General features: G+C 42.1%; 1 protein-coding gene across 1 annotated transcript in view; it reads right to left on the bottom strand.

Annotated features, from left to right (window-relative positions):
• The window catches only part of LOC310857829 (chemokine-like protein TAFA-5), a gene marked incomplete at its 5' end in the record, with an annotated part of 173423 nt that extends 172043 nt beyond the window's left edge, over positions 1–1380 (bottom strand). The window contains one exon of the mRNA XM_083763757.1: positions 1269–1380. Within this exon, the coding sequence (XP_083619883.1) occupies positions 1269–1380 (112 nt within the window). The remainder of the gene's footprint in view (positions 1–1268) is intronic.
• Between the last annotated feature and the right edge of the window lie 16577 nt (positions 1381–17957).

Genomic DNA, 17957 nt, shown 5'->3' with positions numbered 1-17957 from the left:
TAGCACAGAGTGGCGCGCTACGACCTTGTAGGTCTGCTATTTTTGAAAAATCTAAGAACGACTGACATAGAAACATAGCTTTTTCAGAAAACCTGTCAATCTGATCTCAGGTCAAAGTGTATATCACGAGTGTTCAACATCAACACCGGTCCACAATAGGCTTTTCTGAAAAAGACACTAGTAACTACCAAAACCCAATCAAGTACAAAAAGCATAACATAATAGCAATAATTAGCAATAATCAAAATCAGACCCCAATACACTTGTGAAACAAGCTCTGGATTGTACACTCCATTGATCCATACTTGGTTTAAAGGGAGGGGTTTGCAGTGAGAGTGAGAATGTGGTGGCACAAGGTCAGAGTGCATCCTAAGCATGAGTTAAGGCCCAGTCACAGTTCACAGCTTCTACAAAAATGCCTCCAGCGCACGAAGTGGAGCATGGACGGTGCAAAATGCCTCCACAACTAGATAAAGAAACTAGTTGTCTGCATGTTGCCAAAACTCATTTTAGTATTGATTATTTATATACTGTAGAAGTCCAAAGCAGTGTCGAAATACAGTGTTGTCACAGTTCACAGCTTCTACAAAAATGCCTCCAGCCACGAAGTGGAGCATAGATGGTGCAAAATGCCTCCACAACTAGATAAAGAAACCAGTTGTCTGCATGTTGCCAAAACTCATTTTAGTATTGATTCTTTATATAGAAGTCCAAAGCAGTGTCAAAATACAGTGTTGTGCTCAAATAATTTGCAGTACATGAACACAATAAAGCGTTTAATTGTGTGTTCCTTTAGTGGTGCTTCACCTTCTTGGATATGGATAAGGTAATTTGGTGCACGCACACGCACACGCAACACACACACACACACACACACACACACACACACACACACACACACACACACACACACACACACACACACACACACACACTTTTTAACACATTTTTAACCACCATTTTAACCACCGAAAACTCAGCAGCAGCAACACGTAGATCGGTTATTTGTTGCATAATATTGTTCAGGTCTTTTCATTTTTTTAACAAAGACTATAAGGGGATTTATAGTAGGCTATAGTTAACAGTAGCCTGTTATGCTATTTTTCTATGCAGTCAATCATATGCCAATTTAGCAAATTCAGGACAAATAAATATACACTGAGCGAGACAGAGAGCAACCTGAACGTGATTAACGACTCCGTATAGACCTATCGAGCGGCACAATAATATCAACAAGTGTCTTTAATAACATTCGAACAGCAGCTTACCGAAGTAGATGATCAGCAGGCTGACCAGAAGCACCGCAGCCCAGAAAGTTGATGACATTCTCGGCCAGGCGGTGACACTCCTCCGGCGGGCAAGCTTACGAGAAGAGGCCATATGGGGTCCCAGTTTCGCCCGCAGCAGAAGCAGCAGCAAGCAGCAAGCAGCAGCGGAAGAAAGAATTCGATCAGTTCACCAGTCGAGCCGCCCCTCAAGAGAGCGCCTCTGGCCGCAGGTAATCCCCAAGAAGGATGTCTTCTTCATGCCGCGTTGGTTCGAGGCAGCTCGCTGTGCCGGAGCTTTCATTTTGTGGACATTGGAAAGAAAAAAGAAAAGTGGGGGAAAAAAAATATAAAATTTCACCAAAAGCGCGATATAGGTGTTACAATATCAGTGCAGCAAATCCAGACTTGCCAACATGGTGCAGCTGATTCCAATGCATAGATAGTTAAACTGATCAGTCTAAAAATACTCGATCATCCGAAATGAGAAATAATGTGAGAATTGGTTTGGCTGCCTGACAGTTTTTGAAGGGAAACAGTTCCCCGCAAGGCAACCGGCAGCTGCCACCTGGGGCGCAATTGAACGCGGTCGGTGAGAGAGAGCTCCGTCTGAGCGCCAGAGAGAGTGGGAGAGAGATGCGGGAGAACTTAAGAATGAAGAATGGAATAAAGTAGAGAAAGTCTAGTAAGTGTAAGGAAGAAGAAGAAGTAGTGGGGGGAAAATCCAGCAAGAGACGAACGCTATCTGTAAGGCAGTGAGATGGTTGATCACGCCGCGCGAATGACGCCAGACAATTCAACAGCAGCAGGAGGAGAGTAGGAACGTGGAAAGACTCAAGATAGGCGGATAGATGGTGAGCAGCGAATGAGAGAGAGAGAGAGAGAGAGAGAGAGAGAGAGAGAGAGAGAGAGAGAGAGAGAGAGAGAGAGAGAGAGAGAGAGGGAAGGGGGGGGGGGGGGGTTATGGTCGGGGACAGGAGTGAAAATGAATGTCAGTTTTAAGAAAGCTACAGAAAAGACTGATCTTTGAACGTCAATCGAATCGGGGAAGTGACAACAATATGTGACTGCAGAGGTATAGACTATTATTGAGCTCCTATAGGGATTGTATAAGAAGGTTTCGACTGATTCGCCTATCCTGACATTAGGTCACAAAAATATGTGTGTGTAGACACATAGTCTTTACAAGTCTGGCAAACGACAATCCAACAATATGCATGAAAGGCAGCAGCAGCAAGCAAGCAAGCGTGCCGTTTTCTTTTCAACTGCATTGCGATGCTGTTCAGTTCAGCACCACGTGTTAGTGGACAGCTCCTATAACTATAGTCTACTCTACTGTACTCAATGTAGCTTATAGGCCTACAGCTGTTCATTCCAACCTCGTGAATCTGTGACGGATAGGGCATAGCAGTGGCGGACATTTTAATTTTGTGGTGCCACAGATAGAAAGCCCATTCATTTCCCCAAAGATTTCCGAAAATATTTATATTAATTATTTTAAAGACATAGTGAACTGAAAAATACGTTTTCACACTTTTAATATCCCTATAGTCATATGGGCATACCTATCAATAGATTCCAAAACAATGGGAACAATTTAAAATGTTGTGTATTTTATTTGTATAAAAAATACAAAGCCAATTTTAATTACTCCCTTTGAATGAAAAGGTGGTGAAGACTTACCTAATTATGAATATAAATGAATCTTGATTCATAGCTGCATGCACATTACTCCAATTTTCATTACAGAAATTCAAATTATACGTTTTTAATCTAATTGAAGATGACATCCAGACATGCAGTATTACTAATTTCAAACTGAATCAGCATTCAGCACACTAAAAGATGTATGTGAAAACATTGTACTGTAGGTTAGAAATAAATCACATAGTAGCAAGCATGCTTGGCTGGCCGTCTCTCTCACTCAGATATCTTAGGTTCTTAGCCTATGTTGCACAAACTGACCTCACCCAGTAGTACTCTTGGGGGCCAGTCCTTCCATGCATGCTAAACCCTCAGTTATAGCTACCTAGTCCTATGGTATCTGCATGCTGTTTTTTTAATATAATCCGTTAATCACACACAATGAAAGACCAAATAATTTGCAGGCAGCTGCATGGCGTTAATTCCCTCACTATAGCGCTCACACTGTCACTAACTTGTGGGTTTGGTAAACTGAAAATTAAAATAAAAAGTTGAGTTGTCCTGTCGAGTTGAAATGGAGCCCGCTGCCTTGAATTAGTTGGAAGGTAACATTTAGAAGACAATGGCAAGTCATCGGCGGGTGGGAGAGGTGAATTATGAAAGATGATAGTTTGAGGATCTGGTGTAATTTGAAACAAAAGTATTGTGCCATTGTGGAAATTGTGTTAAAGACGTTGATCCAGTAGTTTTGAATTATGGGACACAACATATAACAATGGGGCAGAGTGGCCTCCCCAGACTCACATTTTTCACACAGAGGGGAATATTCTATGCAATTTGATATTCGAGTAGTGTAGTCTATGGACAATCTTGAGTGTCAACGAGCACCACGGACACACACGCACAGCACACACCTCTCATTTGCAGTAAAAGTGACTGAAGTCTAATTTCTGTCCAAAATCCCATGAATATGATGGAATATGATTAGGGATTACTGTGATTATGGTAAGCTAAACTCACATTTCATACCACATACACGATACCTAAAACTTTCACTAACCCCCCCCCCCCCCCCCCCCCCCCCTCGCAGGCTGCAAATTGCCGCCTATTGGGGACCCCTTCCCTATTGGCTGGATGAATGGGATATCTGGCAAAAGATATTAAAGAGTGAAAGATTATGTCAAAAATATATTCCAACGACTCCATGCTCCGAAGAGGCCTAATTAGGCCACATTATTAGGTCCATGCACATATGGTCCATGTTCTTTAAATAGACCCAGTTCTCTGATATGAGACAGGACCCTGCACCAATCAACCAGAGAGAAGAAAGAGTCTTAACCGTACATTCTCAAACAAATTAGGTTGGTGGCCGTTTCACAGCCAGACCCATTTTCTACACACTGGTCTTTTTCTACACACTGGTCTACACATTTTCTACACACTGGTCTACCAGGTCTATGGAAAACAGAAACACGGAAACCCAGACGTTTTGGGGTCCATGATGACATGAAAATGCTTAAGAATCACAGATTTAAACAACATTAGGAAGCAAGGCCAAAATAATAAGTCTAGCCTACACTTAAATGGATATTAAATGAAAGAAAAAAATACATTGTCTACTCGGATAGCTTTCAGGTTGCTCGATTCAGTAATTAGATATTTGATATACATTTTAGGCCTGATTGTCAAGATTTCTACAGCCTAAATAGCTCAAGGCAGTAATAAATCACTGTATTTTGGGGGCAGTGTAACTGTCCCAGCAATGGGATTTTGTAATTCTCTATTTCTATTTTCTATTTCTATTTTCTATTCTATTTTATTACTTACCTTTCGGCAAATACAATATGGGAACATTATAGGTATGTTTATTTGGGTACACATTGTATTTGCATGCCGTGTGTGGTGCCTGGTCTTTAATGCTGTTCATATTATGACCTGGTGAGGGCATGCAGGAAGAGCCCTGTGAGTAGAGTGAGTCGGCATTAATGGCACCGGTGTGAGCTGGCTCAGGCAGAACAAGCTGAGTTGCAGGGGTGCGAGGGGCTCTCCTCACGTCAAAAAAGAGCGTCCTGCCCAGGCCGTAGCGTAACGGTCTGGGCACCGGACTGGTGATCCAGTCGCGGTGTGCCGCGGGTTCGACTCCCGGACCCGACACGGCCTTTACCGCATGTCCTCCCCCCATCTCTCTCCCGTTTCCTGTCAGCCTACTATCTGTCCCTTAAAAAAATCAATAAAAGGCGTAAGCCGCAAAAAAATATCTTAAAAAAAAAAAAAAAAAAAGAGCGTCCTTAAATAGAAGTTAAGAGAATATAAAGTAGCTCCTAAAAGAATCGGCAGAAGGTATGTTACATGTTGTTGGTTTCTTTGTTTGTAAACAGTGTTGTAGTTCCGTCGATTGTTTGATTGTTTGTGTACGTCTCATTGTGTTTGTTTGCATATAATCCAGAAGTCATGATTGACCGACAACAGTTACAACAAGGACATTCGTAGTTCATATTTCATTGTGTTTAAGGGAATATTTGTATGTTTTTGTGTTGCAGTTTTTCACGGTGTCCAATGGGAAAATAAAACTACCTTAAAGATATCAGTTGGAGCGTTTCTGCTGGCTAGGAGCCGCTACAGGCTGCCCCGCCCCCTTCCTATATAAACACAGTGTAACTTCAAACTCCATTGTAACCATGTTAGATTCATTGAAAACACTTGGTTCTGGTCACTGATATTGTCTAATACATGAGGGGCTGTGGTTTTTTTCCATTTATAAAAAAAAAACCCCACCACATAACACATTAACCACCAGGATTACTTAATTAATTCACCTCGCACTGCCAAGGATTACCTCTGTTTTACCCTTATTTTGAAGAGCCAAAACCTGCGACCGGATGTTAGAAATGTTAATTTCACTGTGTGTTGTCAGACCGGATGTTGATCTCCCGCTCAGGTACGTGCAGAGAGTGTTAGAGAGGCAGGGGCTGACATCCCGTAAGAGGGCACTTTTGGACAAAAAGAGCAAAAATAGCAGACCTACAAGCTCACAACGCGTCGTATTGAGAGAAAGGACTACCGGGACGATAACAGCGCTGGCTATAGACCGCCGAATAACGCTTGTTTTGACCAGAAATGCCATCTGGGACAAGGAATTAGAGGTAAAATGCAATCGAAAGGGCGCAGTTGCAGTTGCACGCAAAATTCAAGATAGTGCGCTCCACTGCTGTCGATCATAAACACTATAAAAGACCCTACAATGTCCCCTTGGGCCAAAACCAACCAAAACCAATTTGTTTTGTTTATTTGAATTGCAAATAATCCACAACACATTTCTCCATTGCGGTCCTCTCACAACATAAGCATGTTTGGTCCTGGAAGAATTCACCTCCAACAACCAAAACATATAACACAAACAAGACTATAGTTCGTTGTTTGGTTTGTTATAAAATATACAATGTGGCCCTGGTGGTCTCTGTACTTTGGGGCTTATAAAGGGTTTCATTCTGCACGTATGAAAGACATTCTGCCAATAACTCACTATTCACTATTCACACACACGCACACACCTTTAGCACAGAGGCAGCTTATACTGTATGCCAAATATTTCTGCAAGTGCGCAGATGTTCGTTTGAGCAACATTTATCTTCAGGATGTTTTACTGCCTAGCGAGAGGCGAGAGAGAGCTGAAAGGCAAAGCTGTTACACAACATAAAGAAACCGGCCTGCTCCAGATAAACAGCTGTCTACTCTAATATGTTTCCGCCAGCAGCGTTTTTAACTAAATGACTGTTGCAAATACCACGCATGCTGTAAGCATTTGAAAAGGGAAACACGATTCAAACAATTGACTCCGGGCGCAATTCACACTATACTGCTGAATGAGGTTCCATTAATTACATCATAGGCAGAGAATTGAGCATGGCTAATGTCATTACTTGATGGGTTTCCGAGACGATCGACATGAAAATGAAAAGGCCTGTGAAAACGCAAAAACAGCAATAAAGCATGCGTGAATTAGACACGCCTGAAGTACTTTATCTAGTAGAGCACGCTGTATATCCTCTAAACTATTCATTTTCATTTGTCAAACCCTTAGCCTGTTTTCTTCTGTGTGTGTGCTTGACACAATAGTAACAAAACAGCTTCATTTAGGTATTTTAGGCAATTTGTGCTATTTCTCTCTTTCTTTTTGTCCAGGCAAGTATACCGTCGTGATTCATTTTGCACAGCAGGAATGTACAGCCCTCGTCCTGTCCTTTCAGTGCCTAGATTATAAATCGAAGTTTATAAATCCTCTGTTTAACAAGTGTAGAAATGGATGTTCCAAGTTTCAAAGTTGTACTTTATTGTTACAACTTGTGTACAGCCGAGCTAGTACAGGTGCATACGAATAAAACTTATTTTTAGTTTGGCTTCCTTCAGACAATGCAGCAGCATAGGTAACATCAAACAACACACACACACACACACACACACACACACACACACACACACACACACACACACACACACACACACACACACACACACACACACACACACACACACACACACACACACACACACACACACACACACACACACACACCTTTTCATGGTACAAGGAAACAGAACAGCCAGACATGTTGTCTACTTCTCTTTACTTTCAGAATAATGCATATTTCAAGTACCGGTAGTTCTGCTGTTTTGTAGCTATTTCTGAGTTCTGAGTGTCTGCTGTCCATTACACCAAAGAAAGAATTATCCTTCTATGTACATCCATTAGCTAGTTTTGTCTACAAATTTCCTGGGCTGAATGAAGGTCTAACTCTCCATTATTGAAAAATCACACCTGTGTGAAGTGAGGGGCGCTCTTATCCATCTTACAACATGATGATGTAAAACAAACATTGAACTAAAAACAAACATTAAACCAGTATATAGCACCCATAAAAAATACCGTTCCTTAATGTAAGCACTTCACCATGACAGTCTCAGTCTGCCTCCAATAATATTCTCACGAAGCCACTTCCATGCCAGGGACACCAGCTCAGAACACTGAAATATATACTGGCCCAGAAATGATCCTGTATCAAATATCAAAAGGCATGAATGCGGTTCAAGCACATTGTGACAAGAGTTTCAGTTAGTCAAGTCACCTGAAAATACACACGGGAGAAAAACCTTTAGACTGTAAACAGAGTTTTAGTATGTTATTAGCATACCCAATAGTAACATGATCCATTGAAAAATCTCATCAATAATTTTGTGTTTCAACCATGCACTGAACTATCTAATATTGGATTCATTGCAAACAGACCACTAGGGGGCGAGTCCAAGTCGTTTGCAATGGTTTCTGAAAATCTAATACCCATACCTAACACCACACCAAAAATATAAAACTTGTGCACACTTTGCATTACCTCCCAGCTAAAATAGACAGGGCCTGCATGCCTTCCCCACTTGCCGTATTTATTTTTGCATGACTTGAGCAGTAGGTGAAGTTGTTCAGTGTTCCTTTACTAAGGAGAAGAAGGCGGGCTCAGGTCATGGTATTTCACTCATTCTGGTCTCAGACATGAGACAGTGAACATGGGCCACCATGCTGCTGGGCAGCTGTCCCCTTCTGATAGAGTCAGATTATCTCAAGACTGTTTGCTTGGTATTAAGCATACAAATGGTTTATCAATTTCCTTTTTTGAATGAATTATGTTTGGTCTCTTCAGTCTTGTATATATTCACCTAGCCCTCATCAGAAATCACTCTTTGGGCCTGGGCCATGGCTCAGCGGTCCAGGCACCATGTACTGTGAACATAGAACCCGTGGAACATTGATCCCGTTTACAGGTATATCACAGTGGCTCAACATCCCTCTTCCATTCTTCACTTGTGTCCCTATTCTTCAGGAGCACTGATATTGTACTACTCAATACTAGACTGCTTGCATTATTGAAGATCCATACAATTGAAACGTATTCTGTTGCGCTTTGTTTGAGAGAGAGAGAGAGACAGAACACCTGCGGGAAACAAATGCAAATCAATGCGTTATCCATTGAATGCCAGCATTGGAAGACTGCCCAGGGAGAGTCCCTGCTATCCAAAGATAGTTTCACCTTTCTGCCTGGGTTTGAACAGAAGATATATACAGTAGCTTCAGCTTTTCAGGCATGCGGTACGAAATCATCTGGGGGCATTCAGCTTCAGGTCACACGTTGGTTTTCTGAGGAAGTCAGGCAACATGCTAATGTTACAGAGGAACTGAACTTTTTAATGCTATAGGCTCTCGGTATACCACCACACAGGTTGCAAATCAGAGATATTCAAACGAATAAACAAACATGCCATCAGCCCTTACGTCATGGCCATATAGCACAGGTGCATGCCAGCCTTCTACTTAATAAAAATTCCTCTGGCAAGGTTTGCTTGGAATTTCTAGACTCAATGAACTATAAGGGTTGACAAACATGAAAGTTCCAGAGAGACAACAACAAGATTTATAAACCGTTCAAGCAACAGTGCTTCAATGGTTGTTTGATGGCCAATGCGTACTTTTAGAATATTATTGTTTTATTTTTTAACCATATAAATCTCACAGCTGCAAAGCAAAAAGCACAGCACCAGGAACGAAAAAAATAAAATAAACAAAAGGTTACTTATATTGTGTGTTGATCATTGTATTTTGTATTTATTTTTTACTGTGTTTATATTTCTTTTTTATTGCTATTGTCCACATTGTTTTCCCCGTTTCTGCAATGCGGTGGAGATGAAAGCCATTTTTTTATATATATTTTTAAACTCTTATATAGAGGGTATGCACATGCATAAAGTGAAAGGCAGATCGAGTGGCAAATCGAGTGTCAAAGTGAGTGACAAAGTGAATTTAATGCAATCAAATATGACTTTCTGTTTGGATGTATGGGTTGTCAAGGCCAGAAAGTAGTTATTTTGCCACTCGGTAGGCATTTCCGCATAACTTCCTGGTATGATGATGATGTCACGCGCATGTCCTCTATTGTATAATCGGACATACAGTAACAATAAATCAAATGAATCAATATCAGCATTGTGATATTTTGGAACACATCACTTATTTCTTATTGACGTAGAGGTTCATGCCATAATCAGCTGACACAGTGTTTGTGTTATAAGAATAAGGTTTGCTTTCTATGCATATGGAGATGCCAGGAATTAAGCTGATGGCCACGAGCACAGAATGATACAGCAGCTGACATCAATATGGCATTATGCTAGTGTGCATTTTCAGAGATGTACAAGGCACCGGGATATCAATTCTTAATCTCTCTCTACTGGTTTTCGGTTACACAAACTCAGTGGCAGGATTAGGAAAATGGATCCTGCGTCTTGGTTCAAGCCGAGCCACATGTGCCGTGCTTGCTGGCGAAACGTTCCTCTGACCCTATTTAGATGAAACATGCATCTCAGTCAACGGCGCCCATCTTGCCAATTTCTTAGGCAAAACAAACCATCTGTCCTCCTCACATTTTAATTAAAGGCTCTACTATTCCAGTAAGGACAGTCATCAAAAATGATGTTCAATATTTGTCTGGAATACTCAAAGAAGAACACATCATATTAGGGGAGAGCAATCAAACTGGGCTGAAAGCAGTGGATAAAAATACAGCTTACTACACACGTTCTAATGCTCAGGGAACTTGAATGTGGAGGGGTTTGCATGTCACCCTGACAGTGTATTTTTGCTGTGTACTCGCATGTATAAAGAGGGCTCTCTATCAGTAAAAACACAGTCAGCACTTACACTGTGTTTGAAAATACAATGCTTCTTCAAGGTGTGGTTTGAATAAAATAAATCATCTTTCATACTGTGCCACTTCAAATTGAAGTGGACACAAAACTTCTAAGAGGACAGGTGGATAGTGGGGTAAGAATAAAAAAACATAAAATCTAGACTCTGTGGCAGACTTATCTATACTGTCATTCATCAGGCGATCAAGTTCACTATCAAAATGGCTCAAGCACGGCTCGGGCACATTCATCCAGCACTGTGATTAATTCAATTCGAGGGGCCTTCTGAAGCAGATCAAAGGGCAAGGCTCACTCTTCACACCTGGGAGATTTGAGTTTGAGTCTTGAAGATCCACATTGGGTTTGATTAGGTGGGTTTGATTTCCACGCCGTTTCGGACTCTAGCGTTGTTAGTTCATTAAGCCAAAGCTAAGGTGCCACTGTTCGCGGCTTGGGAACTCGCCTGTCATTAATGAAAAACGATGGCCCGCGCCTACAGGTATAGACGTCTGACAGAGACATTGTTGGTGGATTGGAATTCAAATAGACGTAAGGCCCTCAGATCTCCAACAGTTTGATGTTTGGCGACGGTAGATCAAACGTTACTTTCAAGGTCGAATATGGCTGTGAGAATAAGTAAAATATATTGAAATGATCCATTCAACTATTGCACTGAGATACCAAACTACTGGTATGAATAAACAACCAGGTACCACAGCATTATACATTAAGTAATTCACTATACCTACATTTACATAATTGACCGGTGTGACCCAGGGGTGTTTACTTCGTCCTCTCCTTTTATTTCTTTACAACAAATCACTTTGTGGGAAATAAGTCAATCTATAAGCTCACAAAGCGTTACATTGTGACTGGTTACTTGTAAATCTGCTATTTTTGCAGTCTATTGTGACATGCTCAGAATAGAGACGAAAGGGTCTATTTGTTCGTAAGTTTGCTTATAATAAAAGACCATTCCACACCAACTCATTCTATCAAAACAATTTTAGAGACCGCTGCAGTGGTCGTTGCAAGGAGTTCCAAGTAATTTTTTTCTGCTCTTCTTATTCAGGACAAGCTATATTATTATTGTTTTTGGTGACTCAACGGTTCTCCTCCAGATATCCAGGACCCACAGACAACAGCAGTGTCTGTACTGTATGTAGTAGAGGACCTGGCTAAGATATGTATGCACTTCATTTTGGAGAGAATATCTCAACTGTTCTTGGCTAATATGACCCCCGCGAACAACTTGGGAACTGGGGCGAAATACTTGAGGTGCTCAAAATGTTCAGAATACTCGTGTTTGATGAATCCGTGCCCAAGCCAGCAACCCTCGGGTCATCATAGAGACCAAATTAAATATGGACGCCAGTCCGCCACCTGAAAAAGTTTTTATCTAGAACTTCTGAACCACATGAGAATACATATCTTAGCCAGGTCCTAGACAAAAATATTTTTTCTTATAATTCTTATAATTTTTATCCCATGTTTTTGTCCTGGAGAGAACATGCAAACTCCATACAGAAAGGCCCTTTCGCCAACCCCACCTCAGGTATGGGCACTGATGATGTGGAGGAGGGAACACGCCCCGAGCGCCCACAGCGTCCCCAGCAGGAAACAAACCCAGGACCTTCTAGCTGTGAGGCGACAGCACTACCAACTGTGCCACCGTGTCCCCTGCCAGGTCCTAGACATTAGTCTAGCCAGGACCTAGACTAATGACAAAAGACATTCAAATCCCCTAATTTTGGCTGATTGCCCTTTCGTTTTTTCATCTCCTCCATTGTTTCAGCAACCCTAGCTCTCTAGATTACGCTCCTCGCCTCCTCAACAATCATTAAATGAAGCACAATGTTTCCAGAGCAAACTGTGAATAATAGCAAACGGTGGAGAGAGACTGTTGCCAAGTGGCCCTGGTAGGAGTCCAGCTGTGGACGGATTCAACAGTGATCTAAAACAGTAAAGCACTTTCTAATCAACCAATTAACAGCCAATTAACATCAGGACATAAATACAGAAGCAGTGGTGGAAGAAGGATTCAGATGTCTTATATAGCCTACCCATTACTTGAGGCCGATTTTTACATAGAAATCAAAACATTGCATGGATGCACCTGGGACGTATCCTGAGTGATGTATCCCAAGGTCATTGGGGCTTTGGGTCTCTCGAACATCATACCCCTCACTCAGGTGACCCAGCCGGGGTGATCAAGTCATGACTTGCATGTCCCAGTAGCTACCCTCGATCAGTCCACTAGGGAAGGACTAGGCTCTGTGGGTTGGCTCCTGTCCGGGCCCCTCCTATTCGGGTTAATCAGTACCACTCAATAAAAATGACACTGTTAAAAGTCCTTAAATTTGACTTATAAGTACAAAAGTACTGGCATCAAATCATACTTACAGTACTAAAGTCAAAGCAGTCAAGTCTTTCAAAATTCGAATATACGTGTGATTGTGTTGCATTGCAACACATTAAGGCTTAATTTGTTATGCGTTTTCATTTTTGCAATAATAATTTAAGTCTACAAAGTAACTTACAGCTAATGTTTTAAAATAATTGTAGTGGAGTATAAAGTAGAATGTTTCCTCTGAAATGTAGTGGAGTAGAACTAAGGTATTCAATAAAGGAAATAGCCTACTCAAGTAAAGTGAAAGTAACCCAAGTACAGAACTATAGTGACCATCAATTATTATCTATAATAATTGATGGGCGGCAGTGGCTCAAGGGTAGAGTGGCTGGATGGTAACTGCAAGGTTGCCTGTTCAAACCCGGGCTCCCCCAGAGTTAGTGTCGAAGTGTCCTTGAGCAAGACACTGAACCCCTAATTGCTCCGGATGTGCTGGCTAGTGCCCTGCATGGTTTCCGCCGCCATCGGTGTATGAATGTGAGTGTAAATGGGTGAATTGACGCACAATCTTTGTAAAGCGCCTTGGATAAAGGCGCTATATAAATGCACCATTTAATCTATTCTAGATGAAGAGCCAGAATGCATGATAAGATAATCTGATATGTTCCAAAACGCACAGCAAAATCCATTGTTAATTTAGAATAGAATAGAATATTTGAACAGCTTAACCGGGCCAGTCATCGTTAAGTCTATGGGCATGCAGTGCTCCATTGATGGGTACAGGGTTGTGTGAAATCAATCTACTGTTAAGCCCCCTCGTAGGTTTTTATGAGCCCAATTCAGCAAAACATCTCTACTGGCAGGTGTTCATTTGATAGCCCTCAACCGCACAAAACCACATGCCACAAAGCTCTCATTTCTTGTGGTCTTCAGGGAAACCCTGTGGTATTTTGTATTCCACATTGACCTTCAGCCACCGGAAGATAGTTAAACCAGATCTTGCACTACTGGTAAATGTCACAAGAATCTCGTGTATATGAAATTGAGCAGATATATCTTTATTTAACATAAGCTACCTGAAGTTCCGATGGAAACAACATGCACTCCAATCTGCATTTCTCTTGTCTTTGGCGCAGGGAATCGTCAGAGGAAAAAACAAACAAAAAGGCTCTACATGACCATACTATAATGGTGATAGATGTTGGGGCAACCTTTTGGCAGGAAAATAGCAGATCCACGGGCTGTTTTCGCCACTCTAGCCCAGGAATCACACTGGGCTGTGTGGGGCACCGATCAGTATAAACACTCATTTACATACTAAATACATGCATTGCTAAAACACACACTGCATCCTCTATGCCTTGCTGCACTACACCTCTACCACTGCAATAATGTCTGCATTCAGATGAAAATAGCTCTGTCTGGCTGCAGAACACAACCGTTCCTCCGTTTGTTCACATGTACCACAGCCACACTCGCATAACCTCGCATCACCAGAGAGTCTCAAATGCTGTGCGTTCTTCAAGCTTTCCTGGCAGACAGACTGCATTCGTCAACTGGCACACATGTTTAGCCGATGGGCGGTGAACAAAACTAGACTGCTCCGACGGTTAATGTCATTGTAATGAACGAAGATTGCTCCACAGTCACCCCCCCTCTCCCTCCTAATCTGCTCCCTAAGAAGGTATTGTTGGGTGCGAGATGAATGCGAGGAGCCGTTGGATGCTCAGCGGCATTACAGATCAGGCTGTGCTCTGACAGCAGAACAATGATAATGTCGGCTTTGATGTACAGCATATGCCTGTGTAAAGAAAAAAATAGTAAATAAAAACATAATATTTTATTATACCCTCTTCTTGTCAAACCGTTTTGGGGAACTTGCAAGGTTGCTGTGACCATTTTCTTTATTATTGTTTATTTAGTCTAAAGTCTGTGTAATCTTATCAATCCTATATTAAAATTGGATAATGGGAGGAAAGGCCAGCATGAGGACGGACCATTCCTTCACGTCACTATGACTCAACCATAAACAAACCCGATATGGCCATATACACTGTAGGCAGGACCATGGCCATGTCACTATGACTCAAACATAACCATGAACAAACCTGATACGCTCATAGGCATGTGACAGTATTCATTTTGATATAATCTTCCACTGTATTATTCACAGTAAGCATTCCACATGAATGTGTTTTTTGGACAACTTCTATAAACTATTATGATCTGCGAGTGGCTGCCCCTCCGATCGCACTCACTATACTTTCAAGTGGGCTGCATTTAGATCCACCCTTGTGGCATTCCATCTGTTTATCTGACCTCATCAAACCCTGTACACTCAAGACATGCTCCTTATATGGCCAGTACAGAATTCATTCCATGTCGATCTGATCCCCCCCCATGCCAAAGCGGCAGCGCTCGCCCAGCAGTCTGCCGTCAACGGGGCAGATGCGTGCACGTGACATCACCCTTTAGGGCGATGTCATGTGCACGCATCCCTTTAAGGCAATGCCGCTTCTCGCCCTCAGGTGTCTTACTGGTTTACATTAGCCTGCCAAAACAGAACATTTTGTCCATGGGTGCAGTTAACTCCCCAGGGGTCCAGTTGAGCCTCCTATCTTTGTGGCTTATCTCTTCACCTCTCAAGCAGCTGTTTCACTTCTTCTCTTATTTCTCATGCTATTTTAACAATCCATATGTAATATTTCAGTTGGTCTAGAATGTCCAAAGTACTCTGTAGGGATGAAACGTTAAGATACAAACGTCGAGATTACAGTTCTCAGAAACCTGGAAGTTTAACTATATATTCAACACTAACCTATTTCATGTCATGAGTATAATGTATTTGTGCCATACTCTTGGAGCTGACCGTCATTTCGACTAAAGGTGTTAAAACTAGTTTCTGTATTTGTTTAGTAAATGTATTTGTCTGGTTAGGATATTTTGAATGAGTGATTAACTTACTGAGTGGATATTTATTCAATGCATCTAGTAGTTGCTCTCACAGCGTGTGATAGCATGTGACTCAAAGGAGGACAAGCAATCTGATTGGCTAAGAAAGTAGGGACAGTTCACTAGACCCACCCTCTCAGGAGGAGGGACATCAGAAGTGTCGGCATTATATAATTCTATGTGTCATTGCTGTGTGTGTCTCCATGAAGTCACAGGCCTTTGTCTGTGACGCCTTGCAATTGAGAGATGTCTGTTCAATAAAACCACCTTCTCCTTGACTAATGACTAATGTCTCTTTATCAGCACAGATTCCACTGGTTTGGATGTGTCATGTGTCTGGGTACCTATCGGCAAAACAGACATTATGTGTGTGTGTGTGTGTGTGTGTGTGTGTGTGTGTGTGTGTGTGTGTGTGTGTGTGTGTGTGTGTGTGTGTGTGTTTTTCTGCTCCGTTCCTACAACAGAAAGGGGGGGGGGGGGGGGGGGGGAGTAGAAAACAACAGCTTTGGGCAGCAGATCTACAAGCTCTCAACATGTCATGCTGCAATGCATTGTGGGCTTGTAGATCAACTTTCTTTTTATTTTTTTCCTTTTTTATGTCCGAATGTCTAACTCTGGTATATGAGTCAATGCCCACCGCCAACACACCATACTACAGTATAATCAGACTGGCCCCATAAGACACCTGTACGTTTTTCTGTGCCACAGAGTTCTACACATTTGTCAAACCCCTGCAGATAGTGCATAAATACTCTAGGCATTTCCAAATACCTTTCCAGTGCTCTTATCCAGAGTAATTTATGACAAATTAAAATGAATAGGCTTAAATTCCTACATTAAATGTCTCTCACAAGGACATTGAACTCAACTACCGTAAGTAAATGGCAACATTACAGTTGCTGAGTCTCTAGAGAGTTGGACAGTTGGTACACAAATTCATAACTAACTAGAAAAAGTGCCCTTCTGGGCACAGGTCTCCACCAGGTTATCCACAGATCCGTGCAGTTAGAGGTAAAAACACTTTTTGGCCAGTTATAGCGCCACCTTGAGGCTGAGTTGAAATTGTTCATGTGGCATTTTGTCCTGGGCCTAGTGGGAATGTGGGTGCACAATTTCAGGGAAATCACGCGATGTGTTCATGATTTGCAGCATTTTGTTTGAAACTGAGCACTCCTGTGAACTTTGGAAGCCAATCTTAACCAATCAGGATGGAGTCTGAGAAATGTGAAAGACCCGTTTCGTTGAATGGCTCTAGAGACACTGTGTACCAATTTGCGTGATGTTTGGACAAAATGTGTAGGTGTACTGTGCAAAAACTTGTTTTGCACAAAGCGGCCTCCTGGTGGCGCTATAACAGGCCGTTCTGGAAAGTTTGGGGCAGAGGTTCATGGTTGGCATCCAGGGAGTGTGTGTGCAAAATATGGCATCGAAAAACTTGTTTTGCACAAAGCGGCCTCCTGGTGGTGCTATAACAGGCCGTTCTGGAAAGTTTGGGGCAGAGGTTCATGGTTGGCATCCAGGGAGTGTGTGTGCAAAATATGGCATCGACCGGGTTAACGGTGGCCGAGATTAGCTGTTCACGGACACACGGACACACGGACGGACACACGGACGGACGGAGTGCAAAACATACTCTCCCCACATGCCTTCGGCCTGGTGGAGACAACAATGAGTTACATTAGTTGCATAGAAATGGATGGGCTTCTTTTATAATCGTATTTTTGACCACTTAAAGCTGCACCATGTAACTTTCCTCTTCTAGCCCGGATTTGAACCCACTGTCCCGCGAGACTATGTTGCTGAAAGGTTTACTATATTGTTTACTATAGATGCTTGCTCAGGGGATAAATGTAATCTTGACCACGGGTAAAAAGAATGGCGTCAGATCCTGTGTCTAGTGAGCCAAGACCTTTGACACAATCTAAAGGTCTCAATAGAAGAGCACAAACAAACACCCACATGGCCACCCTTTCTCTCTGCAGACGTCACCACACCCAGTCTGTTCCTCGTTGTCACTC

The sequence above is a fragment of the Protomyctophum parallelum genome (assembly GCF_964188405.1).
Source record: "Protomyctophum parallelum genome assembly, chromosome: 4".
NCBI classification, from domain to species: Eukaryota; Metazoa; Chordata; class Actinopteri; order Myctophiformes; family Myctophidae; genus Protomyctophum; species Protomyctophum parallelum.
This window is presented reverse-complemented; position numbering and strand designations above follow the sequence as displayed.